This window comes from Tetrao urogallus (genome assembly GCF_951394365.1).
Source record: "Tetrao urogallus genome assembly, chromosome: 10".
NCBI lineage: Eukaryota > Metazoa > Chordata > Aves > Galliformes > Phasianidae > Tetrao > Tetrao urogallus.
In genome coordinates, this window is record NC_136823.1 from 16847781 (window position 1) to 16864618 (window position 16838).

The 16838-nt window shown below is 38.8% G+C and overlaps 1 protein-coding gene across 2 annotated transcripts in view; it reads right to left on the bottom strand.

Moving 5' to 3' along the window:
* PDZRN3 (PDZ domain containing ring finger 3) overlaps positions 1-16838 on the bottom strand; it is a gene marked incomplete at both ends in the record, with an annotated part of 119214 nt that overhangs the window by 10442 nt on the left and 91934 nt on the right. The window contains 3 exons of one of the 2 annotated variants that reach the window (XM_079540403.1): positions 2007-2094; positions 4460-4710; positions 16470-16538. In XM_079540403.1, the coding sequence (XP_079396529.1) occupies positions 2007-2094; positions 4460-4710; positions 16470-16538 (408 nt within the window). Of the gene's footprint in view, positions 1-2006; positions 2095-4459; positions 4711-16469; positions 16539-16838 lie in introns of those variants that run through there. The other variant, XM_079540402.1, reaches the window with a different exon arrangement.

Genomic DNA, 16838 nt, shown 5'->3' on the forward strand with positions numbered 1-16838 from the left:
ATTTTAGTAGTAGGAAATATATGGCAGTTACCTCCAAATCCTCAGTTTTTAGATACATATTGAGAGAGAAAACTGAGAACACAATTTTGGTGTCTTGGCAATACTGCCAGCATAAATTCCTTCCTGAGATTTATTTACATTAAAAGCTTGTTGTGAACTCAGTATTTCACTGTTTTGTGTTTTGTTTGCTTGGTACAAATCACTAACCACTCAGTTGTAGACCATAAAAGTTTGGATGAAGAGCTGCTGATTTAAATTCAAAGCACGTTTTATGGGCACAGAAGCCCATAGGGCTGACTTGATGGCTTTCTTACTTCAGGCATTCTTGCTGCAGTCAATGAAACAGTGCCTTTGTGGTGCTTTAAAACATATCTATCAAGAGGCAAACAAAAAAGCAACTAGCCAGTTGAGTCCCTGTTAGCACTTTGACCTTACCATTGATCATAGTCACTGCAGTTTGAACAGGAATCTTTAGTGGTTTGTAAGAAATACTATTAGGCTACAGAGACTTTTCTAACATTCGTCCCCCTGTGCTACCGAGCTGATCACCTTTTATCATCAAGTACTATATCAATGTCAAAATTATTAATGTTGTGGTTTAAGCCATATTAATGTCTGGCTACTAAAGAGCATGTGTTTAAACTGTTTTCAGCTCAACTGGTTGACCTTCTAATAGAAGCAATATGATTTATCTACAATATTAGATTTCCTAAAAGATGGATTTTGAAAAGGCACTAGCAGAAAATATTAATTTGTTCTATGTTTTCCCTTAAGACTGGATTTGTGTTCCTTTTTATTTAAGAAAAAAAAAGGCATTTCTTTAAAAGAAAGGCCTTGAAGTCTGCTAAACAGGGTTTGTTTTGCTGACACTGATTTTATCCTGACTTCTATTTGGGTTTGTATACAGAGATGAATTACTACCAGATCTGCAAAATTTGAAGACAGCTTGCAAACTTTTTATGGAGATTGAGGCCTTGATTCTGCAAACACTTCTATAGAGGGGAACAACTTCATGCTCATAGAATGACTGAACTTTGCTTCTGTTGAAGCTGTTGATAAATCTGTCACTGATTTAAACAGGACTATAGATAGATTGCCATCACATGCTTTGACAGCTTCTGTAGCAGGACCAAGATCTAAGAAATGAGATGTGCGAGCAAGCTAGGAGTCATCTAGTCACTTACTGCTAATCATGAACGTATTTTCTGGATCAAATATCACTGGAAGTATTTAGAAGTGCTGAGGTACTTTGCTGCCATTTATTATAAATTGTGAAAAGCATTTCAGTGGGCCAGGACTGTTTAAGTAGATGCAGAAGTAGGGCCTCCAGTCCGTACGCTGCACTCTGAGTGGCTGGGAAAGGGTTATAAAAACTCAGAATGAGAAAACTGAAAACAATCTTCTGATGGCACATGCAAATATGAAAACCACGAGTGAATTTTAAAGATGTGCCAGGCAAATGAACTTGCATATCTTCATGACTGACCTCTGATTTTGTATGTATCCTCATGTAACTTCAGTAATGAAAAAGGAGGGAGAAGCTTAGTATGGTGTCAGAGCTGTTCTAATCTTTTCTTGTAAAGATAAAATATTTCTAAGTAATGCAATTGAGAATATATGTTTCTCAGCTGGGGAACATGTAAAGGAAACAAGTGTTTTTTTATGATGACTGTGTGGAATAGGTCCTGCCACTGAGCAAACCTGAAAAACCTTTGAGATTTCTAGAGAATCTAAATCAGCACAGTCATAGAGAATTTACCTGATGGAACTAAGGAATTCATTATTTACGTTAGTTAGCTGAAGATCTAGCTCATCACTCCATGGCACATTGTTAAATACATTGCTAAAGGTATCAGTAAGGTTTGCAACCTGCAAAGTAACCGAGATGCAATGTTATTAAAAATAACTGCTTTGAAATGGTCTTTTCACTTCATACAGGATATAAAGACCAGGACATCCACACGTTAGGCTTTCAGTAAATGAACTGGTTACTAAACATTGAGTACCTCCAACTCTAACTCGTCTCGGTCCATCTCTTGATGGATTCCTCCCATGTAGTCATTTGGGTCGTAGTATTCATGTACTGATGGATGACTGGAGAAAAAAAATATATTTGTTACAGTAGCACTCAATTCTACAGTTAGCACAGCAATGATTCCAAGCTTATAGCGAGTCATCATGAAACAGAACAGACTAACAACCAAACCATGAAGGTGCACACAGTTAATTGTGTACCTTATAGCATTTATACAAATAAATGTATTAGACAGCATGTTACATGTATTGCAACATGAATCAAACATTTGACGCCTGATGATGAATGAGAGATTTGTCAATGAGTCTTAACATTTGATTAGTGACTTTTCCTCAAGTGTAAGGCTGACCTGGAGAAAAATACAGAGAGAATGGTGGCAAAATAAGAAGAAATACTAGATTGTTTATTCATGAGCTTGGGTTATTTGCAGAGATGTACATAAAATCTACTTCTGTGGTAGTTTTTCTTTGCCCTGAAGACAGAAAATCATATTAAGTATTTTAAAAATAATATGCCACCCAACTATTTTGATTTAAATCAACAGCATTTTGTTGATTGACTTGAATGCAACAGGCTGTGCATAGTGATTTAAATGCCATTTAAATATGCACCACTCTATTCATGCTGCCATTCACTACTGGCACTGTGCTTTTTACATCTTGAGCTCTCCAACAGCTTTGTTGTCTGCATGGCAAGTTTAAGCAGTGTAATTCTTTTGTGATCACTCTTTTATATGCTGCAATTTTATTTCTACTTTCAATTCTCTTAACTAGATACATGTTTCTCTGTAGGTGTGATAGTATTTAATTAACAGCATCTGCTAACTGGTTAAGTTACATAATTCACTAAACACAGACTACATTCATTTGAATAGAATTTGGAAAAATAACAGGAAGTATTAAGGAAGCATAAAGCACATCCTCAGAAACTTGCGTTCCTCTTTGCTTGTACACATTGGGTAACAGCACAGTGTAATAGCAGTCTGACTGCCCTTATATACAGGATAGCAGTGAGGCAGGCTACCAACATCCAGAGCTCAAAGTAAGGCCAGCAGTTGGAACCTGTGCCTAATGATGGAGGGGCGATGAGGCTACCTGCAGGACTGGGCTCCATTCTGTGGGTATTTCAATGGAATCTTCATGAATTAATCTTTGGTTTGGTTTTGCAGCTGGAAAGTGGCGGGTAGTTGACTGAGGTATTGAAAGCTCCTCTTGCAAAAATATTTGAGAGGTGCCCTAAGAACATGTGACCTCTGCTCTAATCCCTATTTCCTATTCACTGCATACAAGCTCAAGTCCGGCTTTGTCGAGCATTTATGCTAAAACATCCAGCTGTGCTTGAATTTTCAATGGCTGACAATAAGTAGCAGTGCAGTAATATTTGACTGAACCATCTTTCACGCAATCAGCACTGAGAGCCCCAAGGAATAGACTGCACACAGAAGAGCAGTTCCTGGCTGAACACATAGATGTTAGCATGCCATACAAGTCACTTTGGAGCTATACAGGATTGGTGCCTGTCTGCAGTCAAACTCTACTTGCTAGGAGTGCTGACAGTGCTGTCCAGAGAGGCGTGCTGGCTGTGTCTGTGAGCTGTGTTCACCTCTCAGGCTCTCAGTGGAGCTCCTGTTCAGAGTCATACTGCACAGGCAGCACATGAGCATGTTGGCACAGCTTCTCACCCCAAACAGGGTTGTCTCAGAGCCTGGTATTGCTGTGGACTGATCAGATCACAGTCTGAGACAACACAACAACTGAGGCATTCAGCACATTTCAATTACTTTTTCCATTGGGGTGGTATGTGGCAAGACAGGCAATTTGCATGGAGTCCTTGGGGAGCTCTTTTCCTCTTGAACAGCATGTGAGGGCGTGGTGTGTGTGCACCAGGAGATAATTGTCATTTTTATTTGGACGTACAAAACATCAAGCTACCATTAACAATAATTAAAATTTGATTCTAAAACATCCATGACAGCACTGGTAAGTAATTTTAGTCCTAGAAAATAATTTATTTGAGTAACATTGCTGCAGGGTTATAATAAAGTAATTAATACACTGGAACAGAATGTAGCGACTCTTAGCATTATACAATTTATGGCAGCCATAAAAAATAAAGTTAAAACATAAGCAACCCAAAGAGGCAATGAGAGGAATTACAAGAAGCAATAACTTTATCCATCAAACGCCAAAAAAATGAGCTTTATGAGGCTGTGTTGTGACTCAGTGGCATTACTCATGTGAGTAATAGCTTGTAATGTGTAGAGAAAGTGAAAGTGTTTTGAATTATGAATCTTGGCTATATGAATCTTGGCTATATCTGGGAGCACACAACCACCTGCAAATAAAGGTATGTTTATGAACTACTTCTGACATGCCATGTTAAGGAGTGCAAGGATTCTCAAGTGCTGCACGAACAGTTACTTACTCTTCGGGTAGGAGGTATGGGTCCAGCACTGAGACGGGTGGGGTAGGTGAGCCCATCTTGCTTAGAGCCATGATGTGTTCAAAAGTGATGTCTGTCTGAGTGCCCACATCCACCAGCTGAGACTCGGGAGCAGTGAAGATCTTGGTGCGTGGAGTTCTCCTCAGCACCTGCACCACGATGGGCTCCTTGGCTGTTTTGAATGCTTCCACTGCCTGCTCATGCGTTGCTTTAGATAAATCCTTCCCATTGACCTGTGGGAGAAAAGAAAGCAAAACAATGTGAAGAACAGCCAAAAAGTGGAGGGTAGCTTTGTTGTTGCTGGCTGTTAATGGAAGAGACTCGGTTTCCATCTAAATGCTCATATAGCAAGTACTAGGAATGATTTATGTGATGTTATGCATCTCTCTTTTTCACCTGTCACTGGAATGACTTTACAAATCCTGTGCTCTGCATTTAAATTTAATTAGCAGATTTTACTGGGATCACTCTGAACTAAAGTACAAGCCAGTATCTCATTTATTTCTTGAAGATTAGAAATCTCTCAGCCCTCGTTCAAGCAAAATAAGTTATTGATTCTCCTGTAATTTTTCTGCTTTTGTTTGTTTGTTTGTTTGTTTTTTAATCATTTAATCTTGTTACTGAACTAGTGGGCCAAAAATTGCTATTACAGAATTAGGTATCAGTGTATACCTGTGTATGATAAATACTTTTTCAGATGAGACATGACGGTCATACACTAAAATGGAGATTTCTTTGGGAGTGTGGTTTGCTGAGACATCTGAAAACGTGGAAGGTCTCAGGGCTCATTTACAAAGAGCTATGCTACAGAAACAGTAGGATTTTACCATCTTTTAACCTGCCAACTGTTGTCATTTTAACACAGACTTAAAGAAACGATTAAAGAGAAGCTGCCCAGAGCAATTTTAGCCAAAGCTGAATAAGAACATTACAGTCCCACAGCACCGTGCTACTGTCACATAGTTGTTGTTACGTTCTTTGGGCTGAGTCAAGTGTTGGCTCACGTGCAGACACAAAACGCAATTCAGAATTTGAAAGCTCTCCTAGCAGTGAGAGCGAGGATCCCTATGATAGCAATCCTCACCTTATGAATAATGTCTTACATTGTTCTCTTTCCAGCCAGAAACTATTCACTTGATAAACTGCACTGCTGTATCTATCAGAGGTGGGGGCTGCGCAGTGGAAACTCCTGCCTGCTGCATGGAAGAGCTGGGTTTCTCAGGTCCAAGAGTAGATCATATTTTTTACAAGGAGTAAGACCAGTGGGTATAAATACAGAGCCACGTATTAGTAGTGGCTACTTCTTTGTCATTTAATTATTTCCATAAATGTGCTGAAATGTGCTTGTGTGTGACAGTGTCACATTAGTTTCTTGAATATGATTTAAAACACTAAAATAAATGTCCAGATTCTGCTATCTGTGTGATCAGATAGCATTAGTTCGTACTGCAATCTGCCATGTTTAGTCCCTCCAAAGTAAGTGGGGCAGCTTACAGGGTACCATCACTCAGTGCAGTAACTGAATTGAGCCCATACTTCAAGTATTGCTTGCAGCAAAAAGCTGGACAATAATAAAGAGGGTTAACTTGAGTGCAGAATCGATTGAAAAGGCTGAATTCCCTCTGAATTACCTCGACCACATAACACTTATTACACTGTCATCTTTGCTTTATCTTAGACAAAGACACCAGCTTTTTGTAGAGCCAGCTGAGAATGGAAGATGTTAGCCTTGCATTTGCATTCCACAAACTGTTGTATTGACCACAATTGCTCACAGTAATGCATAACGTGTAAAGTTTGGCCCGGTCGAATTAGATATCATTAACTTGCTCAATCAAGCAGATTACTTTAAAACAATTTGTACAGCTGTAAAATTAAGCGCAGTGTAATGTTTTCGCTGGAAAAAGGAAATGCTGATTATAGTTCCAGTTTTATTATTTGCCATAAATTAAATTTCACTGTGTGCGTCCTAATTCTTTTGGTACAACTAAGAATAGCGAGCCACCAAAATAAAAGAATCCAAAATTGCAGCAAGGATAGTTTTCTCCAGAAATGTGCTAAAATAACTGTTGAGCAAAAAACTTTTTATGTGAGCTACCTTCCATGTCTTTGTGTTAAAGTCTGGTAAAATCATACACAGGAGATAGCTTTCCAATTTATTCCCTAGCATTGAAAGCAACCTGGATTGCAAGCATTGTAGTAGAGATCTGCTGAGATTCCTTAGGACGCTTCATTGCTGCAAATCTGTGGTCTGGCATCCCCTCTGTGCTTTTGTATGTGATTGCTATGTAAATGATCAAACTTCAAAATCAGACTGACAAAAGGTAGGAATAAGGCAGTAGTTTTTTTTGTATCAGAAGTTGTTATTGCATAATTGAGTTATTTTCAAGTATTTCTGTGATGTATGGCAGTATCCTCATCATACTAGGCAACATTCTCTGGCCAGAAGCCGTTGACACGTTTCTGGTCAGTCTGTGGATCTCTCATGATGGACTGACTCCTTAATACACAATGGGTAGAATCCTTTTAGCTCTGCAGGTTTTTGTTTCCGTCTGCATTTATTTGTAGGCAACATGGTGTATATTATTATATTTGATTTACAGAGAACTGTACTAACAAAATAAGGGTTAATGGGTTGCACAGAGCAATTACTCTTAGCTATTCAGATTCCAAATGAAGAATGATGGAAGAGGAAGCAATGATGGAGAAATATGCTTTAAAGCAATTTGCAGTTGGGAAATTATACTGCTCCAGATTAGGCCCTCAGAAAAATGGTGCAAAGTGCCGCATCGTACACTAAATACTGAGCACTGATTAGTTTATATTTGTGGTTTTTTTTAAATTACTTTTATTTCCTATTCCAGCACAATAATAACACTTCTTTTGTTGTAAAGACATGAGGAAGGGAGTACTACATTTGGGTAATAAAAACTGGTAATCCTTAAGTCTGCTTATGTGTACATAGCCAGTGTGCTTTTGTCCATGTGGAATTAATACTTGAGGCTACTTTTGAGTTCTTTTGAAATGTAAGCCAATAGATCAGATTGATTAAGGTGTTTCCCTGCTATCTGGAAAATTTCTCACAACTGAGAAACTCCCAGTGCTTAAAAGCCAATGAATACATTTGTGCAGTTCTACTTTGTTAAAGAAGTGACCGTACAAACATAAAATTTATTCCTAATGCTGCTCAATTGTACTCAGCAAAATTGCTCTTTATAAATAGTTGTATCTAGAATAACTCAGAAAGAAAAAATCCATGCATATGAATGCTTCAGAAGACTGCCAAAAAACACAAATATGCATAATTTCTTAAGAACCTTACAGACCACGTGACAGAGACACTGGGATCTTTCATGGCAAAAAAAGATGGATACATTAACTGCTCAAATGTTAAAGTGCTTAGCTTTGGTGCCTTCTTTGCTTTGGAATTAAACAACATGAGAAAGCTGTAGTTAGACTAGAATGTAAAGAATGGTGATGAAATGTGTGGTGGAGCCAGATAGGAGGTTAACAACTGCAGGAGACACAGATACAAATTCTGTGAATCAAGGCTACAGTACAGGCACAAGATCTTGTCCTTGGATTTATTGAGCCTCTGACATTCAGCTGGGCTCACTGCCGGAGCCTGTCTAGGTCTCTCTGAATGGCATCCTGACTCTTGGGCATGTCGACCACACAGCGTGGCATCGTCTGCAAACTTGCTGAAGGTGCACTCCTTCCTTCTGTCTTGTGTCATTGGTGAAGATGTTGGAGAGCACTGGTCCCAGTACTGACACCTGTGGGACACCGCTTGTCACCGATCTCCATCCCGGCACTGAGCCACTGACCACTGCTCTCTGGGTATGAGCTCACAATGAGTTTCTTGTCAGTTACTTCAACAGTCCACCCATCAAACCCATATCTTTCCAGTTTGGGGAGAAAGGTGTTACAGGAGACTGTGTCAAAGGCCTTAACTGAAGTTCGGATAGATGACATCAGTGGCTCTTCCTTTGTTTACTGGTGTAGAAATGCCATCATAAAAATCCCTGAGCGTAAGAGTTTACTGTGTGTCCTTTAAATATTTTGTACTTATTTTTGCTTAAATAATGCATGATGTCTTTTGGGTCTTGATACATACCACAGAAACTAGAAAGATTTCTGTACAAGAAAATTATTTTTCCTTCTATCAAGTTAAACTGATTTATATGGATTTAATGTCATGGATGGTAAGCATTTGTATGCTCTGTACAGCTTGTTGGCTCTTCTCTGCATCATGAATGTCACAGAAGAAAACTTTTTTTGCTTAAGAATGAGTAAGCAGCTTTTCTTTGTGGAAATGCATGCAAATCCTTGGGAAGTGCACTATAAAAACATTAGTTCTGTCAGACTACAGTCGCCTGTGCTCCATTTAAACACTCTTTATGGTCTGATTCACTTCTTTAGCAAGTTCTTAAGAAGTCTGCATATTACGAAAAAGCAGCAGAACTTGAAAGATTTTATAGAAACTAGAGCAGCAAAAAGCCTGTTTTCTAAACCTCCTTTTCCTCAGGAACTGGAAAAGGAAGGTTCAAAATATGGGTTAATTCTTCTTGCAGTTAATTCTTCTCCATCTAATCCCTCTTTTATTTCCCTCATATGGACAGTCTCTCTCTCTCTCTCTCTCTCTCTCTCTTTTATTTTTTAGAAAAAAGAATAATATTGTTTAGTAATGGACTGTTTCCATGTGTGTGCATTTCCTTCTGCCTTGTGAGCCATCCATGACAAAATAGTTAAGACCAAAGAAAAATTCTTTTCTTAAGAGCACAGAATACACTTGTTCTTGAAACCATTAACTTCCAAACAGAAAATCTTGGTAAAAAGACCACTGAAATAAAGGAATTTTTATTCTATTAGTAATTAGCTCATTTATGTATTGATAATACAGCACCAGCACTGCACACTGCATACAGAAATGTACCTGCTTCTGGCTGGGTTCTCAGGCTCTGCTCCTATTTTATCATTTGCTTCAAAGAAAACAGTTTTAGATCAATGCTGAGTCTTCTGAAATTCTTACACTTTCTCTACATACAGACTATACAGAGCATACAGAGCACACTTGAAGTCTTTTTTTCTTAAACATGCATTTATCATGTTAAATGATTTTAAGTAAGGGCAGAAATACTTGTACATATTTTGTCAGTATTAAAATGACAATGTTTTACGTATCTGTTCATGGCTTAATAACCTCAGTCAGTATAAAACTAGACAAGTTTACAGGTCTTCCCTTTTTAATGACTCTGCCATCTCAGTTGCATGACCCAAGAGAACGAATCAATTATATTTATGAGTGAGGTACAAACAACAGCCATAAATAATTATAAATTGCTAATGAGGATAACCCAGTAACTGCAGTTACCCACTGTTTCTCATTTTCTAGATTTGCCCATGTATGGAAAACATGGGCAAATATTTTGAAGAACGATGCTCCAGCAGTGATGTTACTTCACAACGTGCCCGTTCCCATTTCTGCGCTGTTGCTTGCCATTTGCAGTTTTTGAGTCCATCCTCCCACCCCCCTCCCTTCTTCCACAAATGTCCCCTTAATGTAAGACAGGGAAAGAGCAGTTCAGGTTAGCTCTGAAGATAGATCTATCTTGAAGAAGGTTACCGAAGTTGCTGTCAGGGAGAGATGGAAAAAATGCCCAGTTTTGCTATCTGGGAATCCAGCAGCAGTGCCAGATCCAACTGGTTCAGCTGGGAGCCTGCTCTTTCAGTAGCTACCTGATAGCAGGTATCTGCACCTTGTGGTCTTGTGCCAGAAGCAGAGCAGTGCTGTCAGCTACAGAACACAAACCTTAGAAGCTGTAGTGTAGGTAGAAATCCCATCATCACCTCATTTCTGCCCTTTCAGCCCATGCTGCTTGAACATGTCCTACAATTTCCAATTTGCTACTCGCGTTAAAAAAAACAACCTTAATTTTCCTTTACTTGGCTAAAATTGATAGCAGCTATAAGATACAATAAGGTTTTGTACAAGAGCCTATGTTGCACTCTATGAGCAAGCCTTCTAAATTAAAAAAGTCTTTCTTATCGACTGTGATTTTTTAATGTACAAATGTCCAGTTTCTCAAAAATGGTGCCGTTGGACCTAAATCGCTATGTAAATGCATACAGTCCATGAAAACACAAAATCAAAATAGTCTGATTGTACAATTAGTTTTTCTATGAAACATTTTATTTTTCAAGTGTTCCTAGGGAGTCTGAAGGCAGTGTTTGCAAATTCTACTGAATCCATCTCGGGTATTGTCTCGGATAAAGCCACAAGAAATTTCAGCGCTTAGAAATGAAATCAGTGCCTTTTTCCTGTGCCAGTGCAGGGTGTGCCCCATCACCTACCACAAGATCACACCCCAAGTTGCCACTGGGTTGAATCAAGCAATAAAAGCTATACTGCGATGCTTCAGTTTTTCTATTAGATGACAGTCTCTAGCTTTTTACCTAAAGATATATTGAATAGTAGGAAGGCTTGCTTCAACAGTCACTGTTTATATATAACTTCACTGTGTATACAGTGAAGTTATTATTATTTACTCTTCCACCCTCCTGTCAAATTCCTAACTGGTTCAGGATCCGCTTACATTTACCTACTTAGCCTCTGAAAGAAACAGTCCAATTGATGTATAAGTGTAGAGTTGTACTGTCCTACTGAAAATGAAGCGTGACCTTTTGTTTCATTATTAATGAACACAACAAAACACATTTATTAAATCTGCTCTTTTTCATTAGTCCATATGTTTCCTTTTTCCCAGCCCATATCTGACATGTGACAGTAAAGCACTGAGTGATTGTCCCTAGTGCCTTCTCCCTTGTGATTTCTTGCCACCTGCTTCATAGCATTAAACAGATGTATAAGTGCAAAGCATTACAAACCCCATCTTTTCAATCATTTATCATTTAAAATAATAATTAAAAAAATAGAGCTATGCTATGGTTAATCAATATATCTGCTAAATATAAAGAAAAAAGGCACTGCAGATTTTAGGAAGACTATGAAGCAGTAAGACATTTCAGGTACACAGTAGGTCAAGTGATCCATTTATACTGCAAGTAACCATAAGGCATTTTGTTTATTTCATATCACAACTTGTTTATGTTCCTTTAATCACCAAAATATCCCTCTAACATGCAATGAAGACTATCTTCAGAGAATTTCTAACAGAGGCATTACATTATTCATTGTCAAGTGAAGAGGAAAATTTCAATTGCCAGTTTCTGGTAAATGTCTAATTAAGAAAGGGGACTTCTGAGCCACAGACAGACGCCACAGTCATTAAAGGGCAGTTTTCTGAAGATTATGAGTCTCCAGTATGTCAAGCAGAGTTTTTCTACAGCTGAACTAATTCAGCAGTAGAAAACTCTGTCTAGAGCAAAGCCCTTGGAATGAACGTCTTGTTTAAGCAAACATGCCTACTTTGAAGTACGTGCAATAGGTCCACAACTGTTATTGAGGTCAAGTTTAATGGTAGTGAAGTGACAGAATATAACTTCAACAATATTCCTAATTTCAGCTGCAGCACAGAAATTGTACATACAGTGTATTTAAAGCCATACACTGTATGTCAAGTAGACCAGTTTATTATAATTGGCATAGCCAGTTCAGTCTTAACACTGAAAATGACTGAAATGCAGACTAACTAACTAATTTCTGGCTGCCCAATTAAATTTGAAGGTGTGAAAAGCATATACACGTATATGCATAATTATTTTTGTATCCCAAACCTTACAGCTTTGATTAGAAATTTCTTTTTGAGGTGGATTTTTGTTTTGGCACAAGGCTCCGATTTGGTCCTGATTTGGGATAACATCATTGCTCAGAAATGTTTAAGTCTAGTCAGTCTGTGTCCTTGAATCAGCCTTTGTTAACGCTGATTGCTTTATTTTCTGTAATTCTAAATATGTGAATAGAATTCTAATGACAAAGGGAGGCGTATCAGAGATCAGCTCAGTGCAACTGGCTTGTGTATCAGTCTCCTTGCAAGAGCTGATGCTGGAAGTTGAAAATGAAATATAGTGTCAGCTACTTCCTCATCACTACCAGCTTCTCATTAGCACAGCAATTTGTATGCTAACCTTGGTGTTTATATTACTGTAGCCACATAATATCTTAGTTTAATTATCTTAGTTTAAAGGACAAATCCAGTTTGCCCACTATTGTTTCTACCAATGCAGTTGTTACACTTGCCTCAGAAATGTGCCTGGCAAAGACCATGTGGACAGAGCTTTCAAGTTCTGAAAACACTACGAGGTCATTTTATGTGAGAGGTGCCAGCTCAACAGTCAGAGAGGTACAAGTCATCTGCCCTCAGATCATCTGAAGCCAGGACAGTGGCACTGTGAGCTTGTTTCCTGCCTGTGTTTCTGTCCTTGTTCTGGAGGAAAAGCCTGGAGTAAGGAGTTGGTGCCCATTCTGGCGTAAACCAGAATTCCTCATCCTGAAGTGTAGGTTTTGGTGGGTTGTTACGATATTCCTACCCTGAGAAGCAGATGAACTCCATCATCTTGAATCCCAGGGAACAGCTCTGAACATTGCCTGTGCAGTGAGAGTCATTGGATTTAAAATCCTGTGTTCTTACCCTTGGAATTTTTAGATGTCTACTTAGGAAATGCTTACCTTTCAGAATGTGTGTAAATGTGTGCTTAGAGTGTGATAGGTAGTTAAAAAATGGAGGTCCTAATCTTTATTTTTGTTTTGTTTTGTTTTTGATTCAAAAACTTCAGGTGGTTTTTTCTTCTCTAAGTTTCCTTCAGTGGAGATCACTTTTTGTTCCCCAAAGTATTTCCCTACAAAAGGACGTGCCCATGTTTCTGCTGGTGTTTGTACAGGAACTAAAGACTTTGAGAAAAGAAAACTGGAAAACTGGTCTGCAACATCTTCCCAACTTTATGATTTTACCCTTCAGAAAACTCTTTCCTTTTGTGCCTCTATTTTCACCAACAAAAATATTCTGGAGAAAATTTCCATATAAATCGAAGCCCAAACTCTAATAGCGTGTGATTACTTCATTTCATATGCTGTGTGCAACTGGGAAGTGAACCTCAGGATACATCTGTGGTACATGCACCACATTGCTGCCCCAAGCATGCTTATCACCGGTGACACTGTTCAGCATCAGATTTCAGGCTGCCACATCCCCTTTGTATTTGTAGTGCAAAGCATTGATATGCACAGCTACAATAGCCTTTAATGACTAGGTGTCTTAATTTGCTTTTTATTATGTGATTAAAGGTACAATAAGGTATGTGTTCAACAAGAGGGAAGACCATTGTTCTGCATCATTAAGCTCACAGCAGCCCAAAAAGAAATTGTAGGCAATGTGCCAAAGCTCTTAATGAAGAGGATCTCTTTGAATTATCTATGGATGAGGAAGGGATAAAGCCTGAGCCCTGGTATGTTTGATCCTCTTTGTGCTCTCTGTTATGAGGACTTACAGAGCCAGATGTATCAGACCTTCTGAATTGTATTTTATTGAAGCATTGTTTTCCCAGCCACATTAAAGCTCTTGGCCTAATAGAGAAAGTGCAGTTATGTACTATTATTAATTCTTGCAAGTGTTTCTGAATTCCTACACCTCTGAGCCATTAACCTTCTAAAAATAAGGTTAAGGGGATTTATTTGTAACAGTGCCCAATATTTCCTAAAACCAAATTATGTAAATTTTAGTCTAACTCAGACTTTGATAAAAACTTCTTTTAGTTTTCTCAGGAATGGCACTGTCAGCTTATAACACAATATGAGGGTTACACCAATGATACAAAATAAAAGCTACTGTAAGAGATACTACTGCTAACACACTTCAGAACTTTGTCTTTCATATCCTGGTATTTTAATGAAAATGATGCTTCATGTCCCTTACCGTTAAATTTTTACTGATTGCTCTCAAGTTATAGGAGGGTGTATTTTTATAGCCATAGAGACATTTAATTAGCTGGACATTCTCCCTAAGCTATAGAATTCCCTCCCACCCATCTTGAGAGAAAGTAGCGTGCTGTTGAAATAATTTTGCATAGTAATTTGTATTCTGGAATAATCAGGGTTTGTAGTCTTAAAGAATCCAGATCTACATTAGAAATCCTAGTTTTACAGGATTACAGGCACCTTTCACTTCTACAGGAGCCGAGGATATTCCAACCGTGTTTCCCCAAAAGAATCTCATGCTCAACATGAATTACTGCTGCTGTGCACTGAGCTGCAAGGTTGCAAGACGTTGCAGGTTGATTTCTAAATCCAAACTCCTGTCAGCCTGCACCAGCAGTCAGCACCAGGTAGTTCAGTCAGCTCAGGTACCACCAGAACTGGTCCTGTGAGTGATTTTAAGGACGTGTGTTTAAAGAACGCTGCCCTGCGTCTGTTATGAGATGTCAGTAAGTTGCAAAGGTTTTCTGATTCCTTCGTTTCACATCAAAGATTGCAAAAGCTTTGTAAACAAATTATGAATAATTTGTTGTTCTGGTTGTTAAACTTCTGAATGGGATTCACTGATAGTCATCAAATCTAGACTGCATGAAAACTTGGCAACCCTGGGGGATAAGTAACTATCACAGCAGCCACTGCATGATCTGAGCTGAGGGCTCACCAGCAGAACCAGCACCAGCTCTGCTATTGCAGGCAGCATGTGGAGCCAGTTCTCTGTATGAAGTATGAACCAATGTCCAAGAAATCTGATAATCTTTGTCTGAAATTCTTCCCATCGTCACATGCACAGCAGCTTAGCAAGTGGAAGTGAGTTAGTATAAATAGAAACGACAGTGATCATGTCTTTCTATTTGTTCTCACTAGTTATTTTTTCCTCCACAGAGCAACAGTGTGTCCTTTGGGTAAACAAGTGGGAATTAGATCAAAACTATGTCTTTAAAATTTAATCGCTTCCCTATTAGCATAGCATACAAAACACATACATTATTCACTGTGTTGTCGGTGCCATCGGTATCTGTGATCAAATGCAGGTAGCAGCACAGCAAAGAGACCAGGGCTTCACTGCTCTGTGATGCTGAGCAATACCCTCTGCTGGCAAGCAAACACATGGCAGCGCTGGGAAATGTCACCCCCCCACGTCCTCATGTCACTTGGCAACTGTCATGTGTCCTAAGCAGCGCTAGGAATGGCAAAGTAGTAAAGTACAATTTGAGAGATCTGGATATTTCCCATTTAGCTGTTGTTTTCTATGCACTTTGTGTTTTTGGGGATTAACCGTAATCTGCTGATGGTTATTTCAAGAGATCAGTAAGAGTGCGTCCCTTAAGGACCTGGCCATCACTGTTTTGGTCAAAATTATACTCCAGATGCAGCAAAGTTAGAAATTTCAGAGAGATAAACAATACAGACAGAAAGAACAGCAGAAAGACAGAAAATGATGTTTTTATAATAGAAGTTGGTGTGTTATCACATTTTTTTAAAACTTAGCTGCTCAGTATGAAGAATTGAGTGTATAAAGGTCTGCAGAGTATTAGTTTTCATCTGCTAGCAATTCTAGCTGTTTGCTAGCTGATATTCCTGCACTCAGAGGTGAAAAAAACAGGACATAAACTTATATTGGCAGGAAGCAGACTCAGCAGTGAATGAATGCATGGCACAGAAAGTATCTATACGTACTCGTAAGCAGAGACAAAACCTTCTGAGCATCAATCATTACCTGTGTCTTCCTAACTTGCTCAAAGTGTGTGACCAAGCTACGACCCTCCTCGTAAAATTTTACTAATGCATACTAGAGAAATAAAGCAGAGCCCTGTTTCTTGATATAAAATTATGCAAAAAGTTTGAGGTATAATAGCATATATTTAAATATTTGATGTTCTGCAAGTGTCAAGTAGGGAAGGTAAAAACATAATCATTATCTTACACACATGAAATTAGGCAACAGACCCTTTCATTTCCACTTGTATAAGCAATTTTTGGTATTCCATCTTCCTGTCATTAACAGTGGTTACAAGCCTAAAAGAGAACATTTGCTTTTAGAAATGAAATCTAATGCTTTACCTGACAAACTTCATACAGTAATTTGTACTGCTCTTCTTGCTTCTGTAGAGTGCACAAACTGCATCCCATGTTTAAACAAGTGGCAGAAAATATCTTCCTTGTTCAGCAGTGCAGCCACAGAGATCTGTGTTAACAAGCATGCACGCAGGTATCCTTTGAAACACCCAGGTGGGTCGGCTGACCCGGAGCACTTCGCAGTGTATCGCACAGAACGCTGCAGAGCAGCCCTGCTCTTTTCTTTACAGCTCTCCCTCCCCCTGGCAGCACACAACGCTTCCTCTGCTGCTTCACTCTGGCTGCCGTACTGAGCTCCAAAGCGCGCTATATACTGCTACTCATGCATATTAATCAGCTCTCATTGACTATTCA